General features: G+C 37.6%; 1 protein-coding gene across 4 annotated transcripts in view; it reads right to left on the bottom strand.

Moving 5' to 3' along the window:
- The window catches only part of MCUB (mitochondrial calcium uniporter dominant negative beta subunit), a 139524-nt gene that overhangs the window by 25928 nt on the left and 100551 nt on the right, over positions 1–13045 (bottom strand). For all 4 annotated transcript variants that reach the window (XM_030799125.1, XM_030799127.1, XM_030799126.1 and 1 more), the window contains exon 4: positions 11732–11836. In XM_030799125.1, the coding sequence (XP_030654985.1) occupies positions 11732–11836 (105 nt within the window). The remainder of the gene's footprint in view (positions 1–11731; positions 11837–13045) is intronic.

The raw sequence follows: 13045 nt of genomic DNA, 5'->3' as shown, positions 1-13045 counted from the left end.
CCCAAGCATCTACTCAAAAGTCCAATTCCAAAGTCTCATCTAAATCAGATATAGGCAAGAATCAAGGCATGATTCATCCTGAAGCAAATTATCCTCCAGTTGTGAGTCTGAAATCAAACTCACAGCTGGAGTTTGTACTTCCAAAATGGAATGGTTGGATAGGTATGGGATTGATATTTCCACTGCAAAAGGGAGAAATAGATAGGAAAAAAGAGGTAACTGGTCCCAAGTAAGTCCAAAATCCAACAGGGTAAACAACATTAAATCTTAAAACTTCAGAACAATCTTTGAATTCACATGCCACCTTGTGGATACACTGAGGCAGGGGTTAGGTCCTCAAAATCTTGGGCAGTCCTGCCCCCATGGCTTTGCTGGGCTCAGCCCAGGCAGTAGCTCTTACAGGTTGAGGTTTCATGCCTGCAGCTCTCCCAGGATGCTGCTGCACACTGGTAGCTCTAAAGTTCTGGATTCTCAGGGGCAGCTGTGAATTTTCCAAATATTTTACATTCTGCCTCATTTTAAATTGTGAATTCTATCTTTAAATCAATTCTCCTCTCATTTTACTGTATGCAGTTAAAGAAACCATGCAGATTCTTCAATATTTTGCTTAGAGTTTTCTTCTGCCAGGTATCTTAGTTTGTCACTCTTAAATTCTACATTCCATAAAGCCCTTGGATATGAAAACAATTCTTTGTAACTGCCCAGTCTGTGATATTCTGCTATTGCAGCAGAAAATAGATTAAGACAGAAAATTGGTACTAGGAGCAGAGTTACTGCTATAACAAATACCTGAAAAGGTAGAAGCGGCTTTGGAATTTGGTAATGGGCAAAGGCTGGAAGAGTTTGGAAGAGCACACTAGAAAAGGCCTGTATTGTTATGAACAGAGTATTAAGGGCAATTCTGGTGAGGGCTCAGAAGTTCTTTGCAAGTCCATAACAATAATGGTGTTTATTCCAGCTTCCAGTAAGGTATTCCTCATTTCAAAGAGCTTATCAGATTGGCCTTTACCATATATATATTTTTGGATTTTTAGTAGAGACAAGGTTTCACCATGTTGGCCACACTGGTCTCAAACTCCTGACCTCAAGTGATCCACCCGCCTCAGCCTCCTAAAGTGCTAGGATTATACGTGTGAGTCACCACACCCAGCCTACCATCGATATTTCTACCAACATTCTGATCATGACCACTTAAGTAAATCTCTAAAAACTTTCAGACTTCCTACAGCTATTCTCTTCCGAGCCCTGACCAGAATTGTCCTTAACACTCTGTTCATGGCAATTTGGCTTTTTCTAGTCTGCTCTTCCAAACTCTTCCAGCCTTTGCCCATTACCAAATTCCAAAGCCACTTCCACCTTTTCAGATATTTCTTATCGCCCCACTCCTGGTACCAATTTTCTGTCTTAATCTGTTTTCTGCTGCAATAGCAGAATATTACAGACTGGGCAACTTACAAAGAACAACATTTTATTTCCTCACAGTTCTGGAGTCTGGGAAGTCCAAGACCAAGGTGTTGGCATATCTGGTGAGAACCTTCTTGCTGCATCATCCCATGGCAAAGGGAGGCAGAGAGAAAGCAAGTGTGTATGCACAACAGCACAAGAAGGGGCCAAACTCATCCTTTTATAAGGAACCTACTGCCAAGATAACCTCTCCAGTGAAAATGGCATTCATCTATTCATTAGGGCAGTGCCCCCATGAGCCAAACACCTCCCAATACGCCTCACATCCCAACACCACAACACTGGGGATCAAGTTTCCAACACATCAACTTTGGGGAACATACTCAAAGTACAGCACTGCTCTAAAGATGAGGTGGTATGGCTTATTGACCTATCACCAGGTTTTGGCTGGAATAAACAGTAAATTTTCCAGATGGTACTGAGCTTTCTCAGACAGACATTCTAAAAGAACTGGAGTTGTCATCCAAATGATGTGGCCTTGAGCTATTAGAAACTATGCAAATGTTTGTTCAAGTCTCTTAGTGTGTGTGGTGTGAGGGGGGCAGTGTTGACAAAATCTGTGCTGAGAGTTTACAGTTTTTATAGGCCATGGTTAATGCCTAGTTGAGAAGAGGGTTCCGAGGAAGCTGACTGAAGTTTAGTCAAGGTGAGAGTCTTTGTCAAGTGGCACGAAATGTTTATCTGAGTTCAACAGTGAGTGCCCTTGGCTCTGCTCTTTCAGAAGTGTGGGCACCACAGAATTCATGTTACACCACCAACCTAAACTGACTCATAACATTTGTCTGTGACATCTCCTAATAAAGGCCAAAAATGAGAGATAATTATTCTTTTCCTTTTCTTCAGAAGCTTATTTCTCATATATGTGTCTTCCATGTGAACTTAATTTTCATACCCCAAATTTTCAAATCCACATTTGCAATGTATTAGGAATATTTTAGTTAAATGGAGTTTAAATAACTTTTTTGAAAACTCCAAATTTGTAGTTTTATAAATTTCATTTTCAGTTAATCCAGTATGATTCCTCTGCCATTGTTTTCCTTCCAACTATAACTGCTGTGTCCCTGTTTACTTTACACTGTGAGACTTGGCAAGTCTGATACAGTTTTCATAAGCTGAGGTTCCAGGGAAACCTGGGCTCACTGACCTCCCATCTCCAGGGAGGCTTCTGCCCTAGGAGTTCAATCCCAACACACAGCCCTTCCAGGCAGCAAGAGGGGTATTCTAATGAGCGGGCAGGAGTGCGGAGGTTGTGCTTTATTCCACTTAGACCTAAGGCTTATGGTCCATGTGGTGGTTTGAGGGATGGGAAGGTCATGTAGAGTAATGGGATGGCCTGTAAACATCTATTTCCACTTGTTTGTTCATAAATGCAACCCAAAGAACAGCAAGTGAAAGACTTTCCAGGGTGTTAGGAACTCACTGGACATGAAAGTTGTATAATATCTTAACAGGGATTTCTTCTTCCATATTTTTCAATTTCTGTCACCCTTCTCTCTTTGAAGTTAAATACTGCCGTGATGTTAAAAGAGAATTCAGAATGGAAGAAAGTTTGTAAGTGTTGAAATGAGTGATTCACTTTAATTTCTTTTTTCTTGTTTGTATTTGAAAATCCCATATAATGTTCAAATATACAATTAAAATTTTTAAAAATTATTTTTGTTTGAGGAGTCCTCAGAGAAATGGCTGATAAAAGTGAAGTGGCATGATAGGTACAAGATCAACCTGGATCATCTTTCTATACCAAAAAGTAAGAAAGTACTTACAAAAAAAGGGGGAGAGGGAGCAAGTCACAAAGACACAGGAGTCACTGGTGTTCAAACTGTACCAGATAATGGCTAGCTGGAGCTGCTTCAAGCTGGAGGACTTTTTTTAACAGCAATTTCTTATCTAAATTCCCTCCCTGTTGATGACTCTTGCCTGATCTAGAATTTGGCTGCAAAGTGATGATTTTCCACCTCCAGAAACTCTCCCACATTTACCAGTAGATGCTCAGCACCTCACTGTAAAGTAAGAGCCTTCTATTATTTGTTGATCTATTTATTTTATCACCAATTTATTAAGGCATAGACTTACGAATTTCTTCCTCCTACCTTTAACAGTCTATAATTATAGCTTACTGGGAGAAGAAGCCTCAGAAGCCAATACTAGCCAGAATTCTTAAACTGTAATTGGTGAATTGCTGGACACTCAGTGTGAACTAGCATTGAAGGAAAAACACCCACACTTTCATGAGTTTTATCTTCTGGAACCGTACCAGGTTTTCACAGTGAGGATCAGATATCAGAGAAAAATACTCTCCCTGCTTTGGGCAGGAGGAAAGGAAAAATAACCATTCTGAAACAGCCCTAAGCACATGTCCTCCATAATAGGAAACTACTTTACCAGAGCCTTATCTGACTTGGAGAAAGGGCAATTAGTCAACTACAGACCCCTCTAGCCTTACTGTCTCACACAAGAGAATAAAAGAGGCTAAGAAACTCTTGTAAAGATTGCATTCCGGAGACACAGGCCCAATTAAAAAAAATATATATATATATATATTTAATAATAAGATTATAGAATGATTCCTCTCCTCAATATCTTACCACTACATTAACAGGGCTCCAGTTTTATACAAGGCACAGATTCTATTTGAGAAAGAATTTATAGGGAAACCCCAAAACATCAGGAGAAACAAAAATAAGGACACTAGAGGAAAGCCTCTGATACCTACAGCTACAGCAAACATTAAACATCTAACTCATAGCCACATAAAACCTCACACTAAAGACCTATTCAGCTCAGTTTCTATTGCCTGATACATCATGTCTAGCTTTCAGCAAAAAATTTAAAGACAAGCTAAAAGGCAAAGAAAAAAACAACAACAACCACGGTTTGAAGAGACAAAACAAGCATCAGAACCAGGCTCTGATATGGCAGAGATTTTGGAATTATCAGAGTAGGATAGTAAAGCAACTATGATTAAAGGCTCTAATGGAAAAAGTGTACAATATGCAAGAATAGATGAGTAATGTAAATGGTGAGATAGAAACTCAGGAACCAAAAGGAATTGCTAGAAATAAAAACCACTGTAACAGAAATGAAGAATGCCTTTGATGGGCTCATCAGTAGACTAGACACTGGGGAGGAAAGAATCAGTCAGCCTGGGGCTATGCCAACAGAAACTTCTCAAACTGAAAGTCAAAGAGAAAAAAGAATGGAAAAAAAAAAACCTAACAAAATATCTAGGAACTGTGGGACAATTGCACAAGTGTAACTTAGGCAAAATGGGACTACCAGAAGAAGAAAAAAGAGAGAAAGGAAAAGCAGCAATATTTGAACTAATAATGGCTGAGAATTGTCCAAAAGAATATTGCTAATGGCCAAAATGGTAATTTGAGATGAAAAAAGCTCTCTTTAAGAAAGAGTTAAGACTTCCAGTTTCCTGTCTGACATAAAAAACTCCAAAGTTGTCACTCCATCCTAACGATTAATAAATGGCTGAATACAATGAAAATCAACAACTCTTCTTAGATGCATAAGAAAACTAAGGTTAGAGGGAAAATTGCTGTCCCCAAAATTGAAAAGATAGATAAATACAGACAATGACAACTTAGCGAAGCAGAGACTCATGAGCAGAAATCTGCAAAGAATCAGTACCAGGGTAGGAAAACCTGAACTGTAACTGACAAATTGCTGGAGGCTCAGCGTGGACAACTCTTGAAATGTAAGCATTCCAGGGAGTCCCATAGGTGGGGGCATTCCCATACTTTTGTGAGTTTCACTTCTAGGAGCTCCACTAGGTACTCACAGTGAAAACTGAAGAAAAACCTCCTCCTTCCGGCAGCAGGAAAGGAAAAGTAGTGATTTTGAAATATGCCAGAGAATTCTGTTCTTTCTCTCTCTTTTTTTTTTTTGGAGACGGAGTCTCCTCGCTCTGTTGCCCAGGCTGGAGTGCAGTGACATGATTTTGGCTCACTGCAGCTTCCGCCTTCCAGGTTCAAGTGATTCTCCTGCCTCAGCCTCCCAAGTACCTGGGATTACAGGCGCCTGCCACCATACCCAGCTAATTTTTGTATTTTTAGTAGAGACGGAGTTTCACCATGTTGGCATGCTGATCTCGAACTCCCGACCTAGTGATCCCCCCTCCCTCAGCCTCTCAAAGTGCTGGGATTAAAGTTGTGAGCCACCACGCCTGGCCAAATTCTGTTACTCTTAACAAGGAGTGTCCACGAGGTAAATTATTTTCCCAGAGCCTAATCGATTGGGATTTCATTAGAGCTTAGTTAACCTAGAGGAAAAGAAAAACCCAACTTCAGCACCCTGCAACCATTCTATCTCACCTAAGGTGGTGGGGGGTGGGGGAAGGGCTGAGAAGCACTTGTGAAGTTCAAAGTCCAGGGGTACAGGCTCACTAAAAGACTGGGACCTAGTCCCCTTAATCATAGGACTACAGAACACTTCCCCTCCATACCTTACTTTATCACTATATTATAAAAGGCTTATTTACTGCAGTTCCCTTTATCCAGTATATCACATCCAGCTTTTAACATAAAATTACAAGACTTACTAAAAGGCAAAAAACACAGTTTGAACAGACAGAATAAGCATCAGAACGAGAGCCAGACATGGCAGGAACGTTGGAATTATCAGACTAGCAACTTGAAATAACTACAAATAATATGCTAAGGAATCTACTAGAAAAAGTAGATAACATGCAAGAACAGATGGGTAATGTAAGAAGACAGATGGAAATTCTAAGAAAGAATCCAAATAAAATGCTAGAGATAAAGCATTGTAACAGAAAGGAAGAATGCCTTTAATGGGCTTGTTAGTAGATGAAACATAGCTGAAGAAAGAATCTCTGGGCTTAAGGATATTTCATTAGAAACTTTCAAAACTGGTAAGCAAAGAGAAAAAAGACTGAAAAAAAAAAAAACAGAACAGAATATCCAAGAACTTTAGGACAACTACAAAATGAATAACATGTATGTAATGAGAATACTAGAAGAAGAAAGGAAGCAACAGAAGAATTATTTGATTAAGGACTGAGAATTCCCCCCAAACTAATGTCAAATAGCAAACCACAGATCCAGGAAGCTCAGAGAACACAAGCAGAACAAATGCCAAGAGAAAACTACACATACGTATATCATTTTCAAACTGCAGAAAATCAAAGATAAAGAAAATAATTCTTAAAGAAGCCAGGGAGAGGGGGGAACCCTTAGCTATAGCAGAGAAAAAAAAGAAATTAAATCTGACTTCTCTGAAATCATACAAGCAAGAATGGGATAAAATATTTAGTATTGAGAGAAAAAAACAAAGCAGCCTAAAATTTGGTACCCTGTGAAATTATTCTTCAAAAGTAAAAGAGAAACAAAGATATTTTCAAACAAAAATTGAGTGAATTTGTTGCTAGCAGGCCTGCCTTGCAAGAAATATTAAAAGAAGTTCTTCATAGAAAAGCAAGATGATATAGGTTGGAAATTTAGCTCTACAGAAAGAAAGAGAATCAGAGAAGGAATAGTGGAGGTAAAATAAAAACCTTTATTTTTATTATTCTTAATTGATCTACTAGATAACAGTCGGTTCAAAAGAATAATGCTAACACTGGTTTTGACTATGTATGCTTAGTATACCTATGCTTATGAATCACTGAAATGAATGACAGCCGTGAGACGAGGGATATGAGGGGAAAATTGGGATTATTTTGTTATTATAAGGTATTTGCACTAGTCGTGAAGCAATATGTTATTTGAAAGTGGACTTGCAATAGTTGTAAATGTATCTTGCAAACTCTTAGGCAACCACTAAAAAAAGAAGTATAAATAATATGCTGGAAAAGGAGAGAAAATGAAATATACAGAATGCTCAATTAAAAACCAAAAAAGGCAGAAAAAATGTGGAAGACAAAAACAGGAAAAAAAAAAACAGTGGCAACAAATAGAAAACAGTAGCAAATATGGTAGATATTATGTATATCGGTAATCAATTTGAATGTCAATGGCCTAAATGAACCAATCAAAAGATAGAGCTTGTCAGAGTGGGTCGAAAACCCAGATCCAACTATATAGTGTCTATAAGAAACCCGCTTTAAATATGAAGACATATATAGATGAAAAGCAAAGGGATGAAGAAAGATATACTATGCTAACACTAATAAAAAGAAAGCCGAAATAGCTATATTATTTTCAGACAAAACAGACATTAGAGCAAGGAAAGCTACCAGGAGTAAAGAGACATTACATAATAAAAGGCCAATTCTCCAAGAAGACAGAACAATCCTTAATGTGTATGCTCCTAACACAGCATCAAAGTACATAAGGCAAAACAAAAACTAATAGAATACAAGAAGAAATAGATGAATTCATGTTTACAGTTACAGACTTCAACATTCCTCTATTAGAAATGGACAGATCTGCCAAGCAGAAAATCGGGAGGTATACAGTTGAACTCAATAGATCTGCCAAGCAGAAAATCAGGAGGTATACAGTTGAACTCAATAGCACCATCAATCAACTGAGATAAATGTGACATCTATAGACTATCCAACAACAGCAAAATACACATTCTCAAGTTCACAGGGAACATCTCACCAAGATAGATCACAATGAAGGCTATAAAACTCACATGAGTAAATGTAAAAAAAGAAAAATACAATGTATGCTTTTAGATCTCAGTAGAATTAAACTAAAAATCAATAACCCAAAGATAGCTGGAAAATCCCAAAATACTTAGATATTAAATAATGTACTTCTAACACATGGGTCAAAGAAGAAATCACAAGAAAAAAAATTAAAATATTTTAAAATAAATGAAAATATAACTTATCAAAATTTATGGAAGGCAGTGAAAGCAATGCTCAGAGGGGAATCTATAGTATTGAATACATATAATAGGAAAGAATAAACATCTAAAATTTAAAGATCTGAACTTATACTTTAAAAAACTAGAGAAAGAGGAGCAAATGAAATGAAAAGCAAGCAGAAGAAAAGAAATAATATAGAATATTTATTATATAGAGTATATAATACACTCTACATAATATATTATATATTCTACTCTATATTATAAACATAGAGTAGAAACCAATGAAATCGAGAACAGGAAACCCACAGAGAAAAATCAATGATGTTAAAGGCTAGTTCTTTGGAAAAAATCAATTAAATTGATAAACTTCTAGCCAGGTTATTCAAGAAAAAAAGAGACAACAAGCTACTCATGTTAGAAACGAAATGAGAGGATTTAACTACAGATCCCATGGACATTAAAAGGAAAATAAAGAAATACTATGAACAACTCTATGCCCACAAATTCGATAACCTAGATAAAATAGATTAATTCTCTAAAAGGTACAATCTATCAAAACTCACACAAAAAGAAATAGACAATCTGCATAAGCCTATACCTATTAAGTAATTGAATCAATAACTAATAAACTTCCAAAACAGAAAGCACCAGGTCCAGATGGATTTCCTTGGTGAATTCTACCAAACATCAAAGGAAGAAACTATATTAATTATCTACAATCTCTTTCAGAAGACAGAAGCAGAGGGAATACTTCCTAACTCATTCTATGAGGCCAGCATTACCTTAATACTAAAACCAGACAAAAACACTGTAAGAAAACAAAACCACAGAGCGATATCTCTCGTGAATATTATAGACACAAAAATCCTCAGCAAAATAATAGCAAATAAAATACAACAATGTCTAAAAAGATTGCTACACTACAACTAAGTGGGATTTATCCAGGTATGCAAGGCTCAACACTTGAATATGAATTCATGTAATCCATCACATCAACAGACTAAGGAAGAAAAATCACTTGATAATATCAATAGATGCAGAAAAAGCATTTGACAGAATTGAACACCAATTCACAGTGAAGACTCTCAGCAGACCAGGAACAGAGGGCAATTTCCTCAACTTGTGAAAGACAATGAGAAAGCAAGCCATAGCCTGGGAGAAAATATTTGCAAAAGACATATCTGATACAAGACCGTTATCCCAAACATACAAAGAACTCAAAAGAAAATCAACAACCTGATCACAAAATGGGCAAAGATCTGAAAAGACACCTCAACAAAGAAGACATAGATGGCAAATAGGCATATGAAGAGATGCTCAACATCGTATGTCATTAAGAAACTGCAAATTAAAACAATGACTACACACCTACTACAATGGTGAAAATCATATCCAAATCACTAATACCACCAATTGCTGGCAAGGATATGGGGCAACAGGAATTCTCATTCACTGCTGGTAGGAACACAAAATGGTACAACCACTTTGGAAGACAGCTTGACAGTTTTACACAAAACTAAACACTCTCACCATATGTGCCAGCAATCATGCTCCTGGGTATTTAACCAAATGATTTGAAAATCTACATGCAAACAAAAACCTGCGCATGTGTGTTTATAGCAGCTTCATTCATAATTGCCAAAACTTGGAAGTATCCCAGATGTCCTTCAGTAGGTGAATGAATAAACTGTGGTACATACAGATAATGAACTATTATTCAGCACTAAAAGGAAATGAGCTAACAAGCTCTGAAAACACATGAAAGAAACTTAAATGCATATTACTACGTGAAATAAGCCAATCTGGCCTTCCTCTTCACTTTCTTCTTTACTGCCTCTTGTCTCCTCCCTTATCACTCCCTTTTCTTCTCTTTGCTCTCTCTTCCTTTCCCCCTTCTTCTTTCCCCTCTTGCCTTTCTCCTTTTTTTCTTCCCACTCTCCCCTTTTTCACTCCTCTCTCTCACTGTTTAGTATTTTCCCTGTTGTACCCCCTTTCTTAAATATCCTATTTTCTCTTCCCTTGCTCTCTCATGTCCCTGGCCCTACTACCATGGGCCCCCGCCCCCACCAAAAAGAAAGAAAGAAGCGAATCTGAAAAGGCTATACAATCAGCCTTTCTTACTTGTGGGTTCTGCATCTGTGAACTCAACCAACCATGGATTGAAAATATTTGGAAAAAAAATCTAATAAAAATTAACAATACAACAACAACAAAATGAATGAAAAACCAATATAGTATAACAACCATTTACACAGCATTTACACTGTCTTAGGTATTGTAAGTAATCTAGAGATTTAAAGTATATGAAGGGAGTATGTAGGTTAAATGCAAATATAACAAACATTTTATATCAGGGCCTTGAGCATCCTTGAATTTTGGTAGAGTTTGGTAGAGTTTGCCTGGCACTATTCTGTATAATTCTTAATGTCATAGACAGGATCTTGAAAACTGCAACTTTAAATGAAACAACTATAAGGAAACCAATTTTACCATAGGCTAATTGATATAAGCAAGAGTTAGGTTCTTACAGCATATTTCTGGTCATAAAAACATCACCAAACGTCTAAATAAAGACCCAAGACACTTTTAATGTTAAACATTAAAATAAATGTAAGCTACATATACATTTAAGATAAATAAAAACAAGATAATTATTTACATTATGTACATTAATGATGAATACATGTAGTTCTACATTTGTCACAATCTGTAGAATATACAACACCAAGAGTAAACCCTAATGTAAACTATGGACTTTGGGTGACAATGATGTGTCAGTGTGTTCACCAATTTTAACAAATATACCAGTCTGGTGTGGGACATTGATAGTAAGGGGTGTGGGGTGCAGAGAGCATATGGGAACTCTGTCTACATTCTGCTCAATTTTGCTTTGAACCTAAAACTGCTTTAAATAATACAATTTAATTTTTTACAAGAGTTAAGAGCTATACAACCATATATACTTGAATTCTTGATTTTCAGGCCTACCTCTCTCTTAACCCAATAATGTCAGTTAAGCATTCAAGATCCTAAAGTAAAATCCTGAAAGTCTAAAAAGAGTATATGGGACTAAAAGCCCTGCTAGGCAACTGTAGGTGATCACTTATACGCCAGCTGGAAAAGCTTAAACACTGGTTTTCCAAAGACTTCTTGGTCATCTGATAAATTTAAAAGATTCTTAACATAAACTTTGCTCCCTCTGGAAACCTCACAGCTAAAGGTAAAAGTGAAGATACCAGCCTGGACAACATAGGGAGACCCAATCCCTAAAAAATGTTAAAAAATTAGCCAGCCATGGTGGTGCATGCGGGTAGTCCCAGCTACTCTGGAGGCTAAGGTGGGAGGATTGTTTGAGCCCAGGAGTTTGAGATTACAGTGAGCTATGATGACGCCACTGTACTCCAGCCTGGGCAACAGAGCAAGTGAGAATTCATCTAAAAAAAAAAAAAAGTAATAGTTGGATAGCTGTGTTTCTTACCTCTCTTTGGACACTGTACATCATATGCTATTTTATTAATGACAAGTTTAAAATCATTCATTAGCAAAATATCCATCAAAGTAGAAGCTGAAATCGTGTTGCCATCTGAAAGAAAAACATCATGCATGAGTATGTCTTTGTTTTAGAACAGTAAGAACCATCTTCCAACACATAGAAAATTACTAACCCAGGTCTTTACAATATAATAGTGGACAATTTACTTTTGTGGGGGGTGTCCCCAAACCCAAACACTATTCCCATTGAGGGGAATCCTCCTTTATTGCTCTACCTCCCATTTCCTTGGATGAAATGGAACAGGCAGGCACTCCCTCTCCCACCCTGTCAGCTGTGCTGGAATCCAGGTAATGCCCTTGGTGAAACTGCATCTGTGGAGGGTCATGCAAAGGTTCAGGGGAGGTGGAAACCCTTCACAGCAAGGCCAGAGCAGTGGCTGGTGCAGTGTTGGGGGTGGGGTGGAGTGTAGGCAGCAGAGCCCATCAGGTGGTTCCTGGGTTAACCTGGTCTCTGCTCCTGTCTTCTCTTAGTTCCTGCCCTCTTCTGAGCTTGTCTTCTGCCACTTCCAGCATGAGAGCCTGTTGACACACTCCTCTGCTTAGCCAGAGTCCATTCTGCTGCTTACAGCCAAGCTTCTGACTGGCACATGTAGGCATAAGGGTATAACTATTTAAAAACCCTGCCTTTCTCTTATTTTTAATTATTAGAGGTAACTCATTTGCGGTGGTTAAAAATTTAGTAGCTAAATAGCACCACAAGCTATCACCACATGGGCTCATCTCCCTTTCAAGCTTGAAAAAAAATGAAGAGGCAAACTGTCAAGGAGGTGAGGACAATAATGAACGTAATGCCTAAGAAATAAATTTGCACTGTATGGTTTATTTTGTGGAAGTGGAGAGAGGCAGGAGAGATTCTAATAGTAATTTCAAATATCCTAGGAGTATTTCAGGAAAAAAAAAGTCTTGAAAAATTTTAACCACAATGTGCTTTGCACACCTTCTCATAGAGCCGAGGTTGTGTCATGTTTTTGAACCAAACTTTAACGTAATCCAGGTGTTAAGAAAGCAAACTCACTAAACAATAAGCAAAAAATTGGTGCTGGGTAGAGGTTTCTTTTTCTATCATTTTCCCTTCAGAACAGTTCACATATAATTACATGAAATTAAGTCCAGGAAAATGCTGGATGTGTATTTTCAAATCCCAGCCTGACATTCATTTGGTTACATTCAACCAGAGCTATTTTAGCTACATTAATATGTGTGATGACAGCACTAACACTAGTACATCCCGAAGAAACTG

This window comes from Nomascus leucogenys, chromosome 18 (genome assembly GCF_006542625.1).
Source record: "Nomascus leucogenys isolate Asia chromosome 18, Asia_NLE_v1, whole genome shotgun sequence".
Taxonomy (NCBI): Eukaryota; Metazoa; Chordata; class Mammalia; order Primates; family Hylobatidae; genus Nomascus; species Nomascus leucogenys.
The sequence above is the reverse complement of the archived record's forward strand: the minus strand, read 5'-3'. Positions and strand labels throughout refer to the sequence as shown.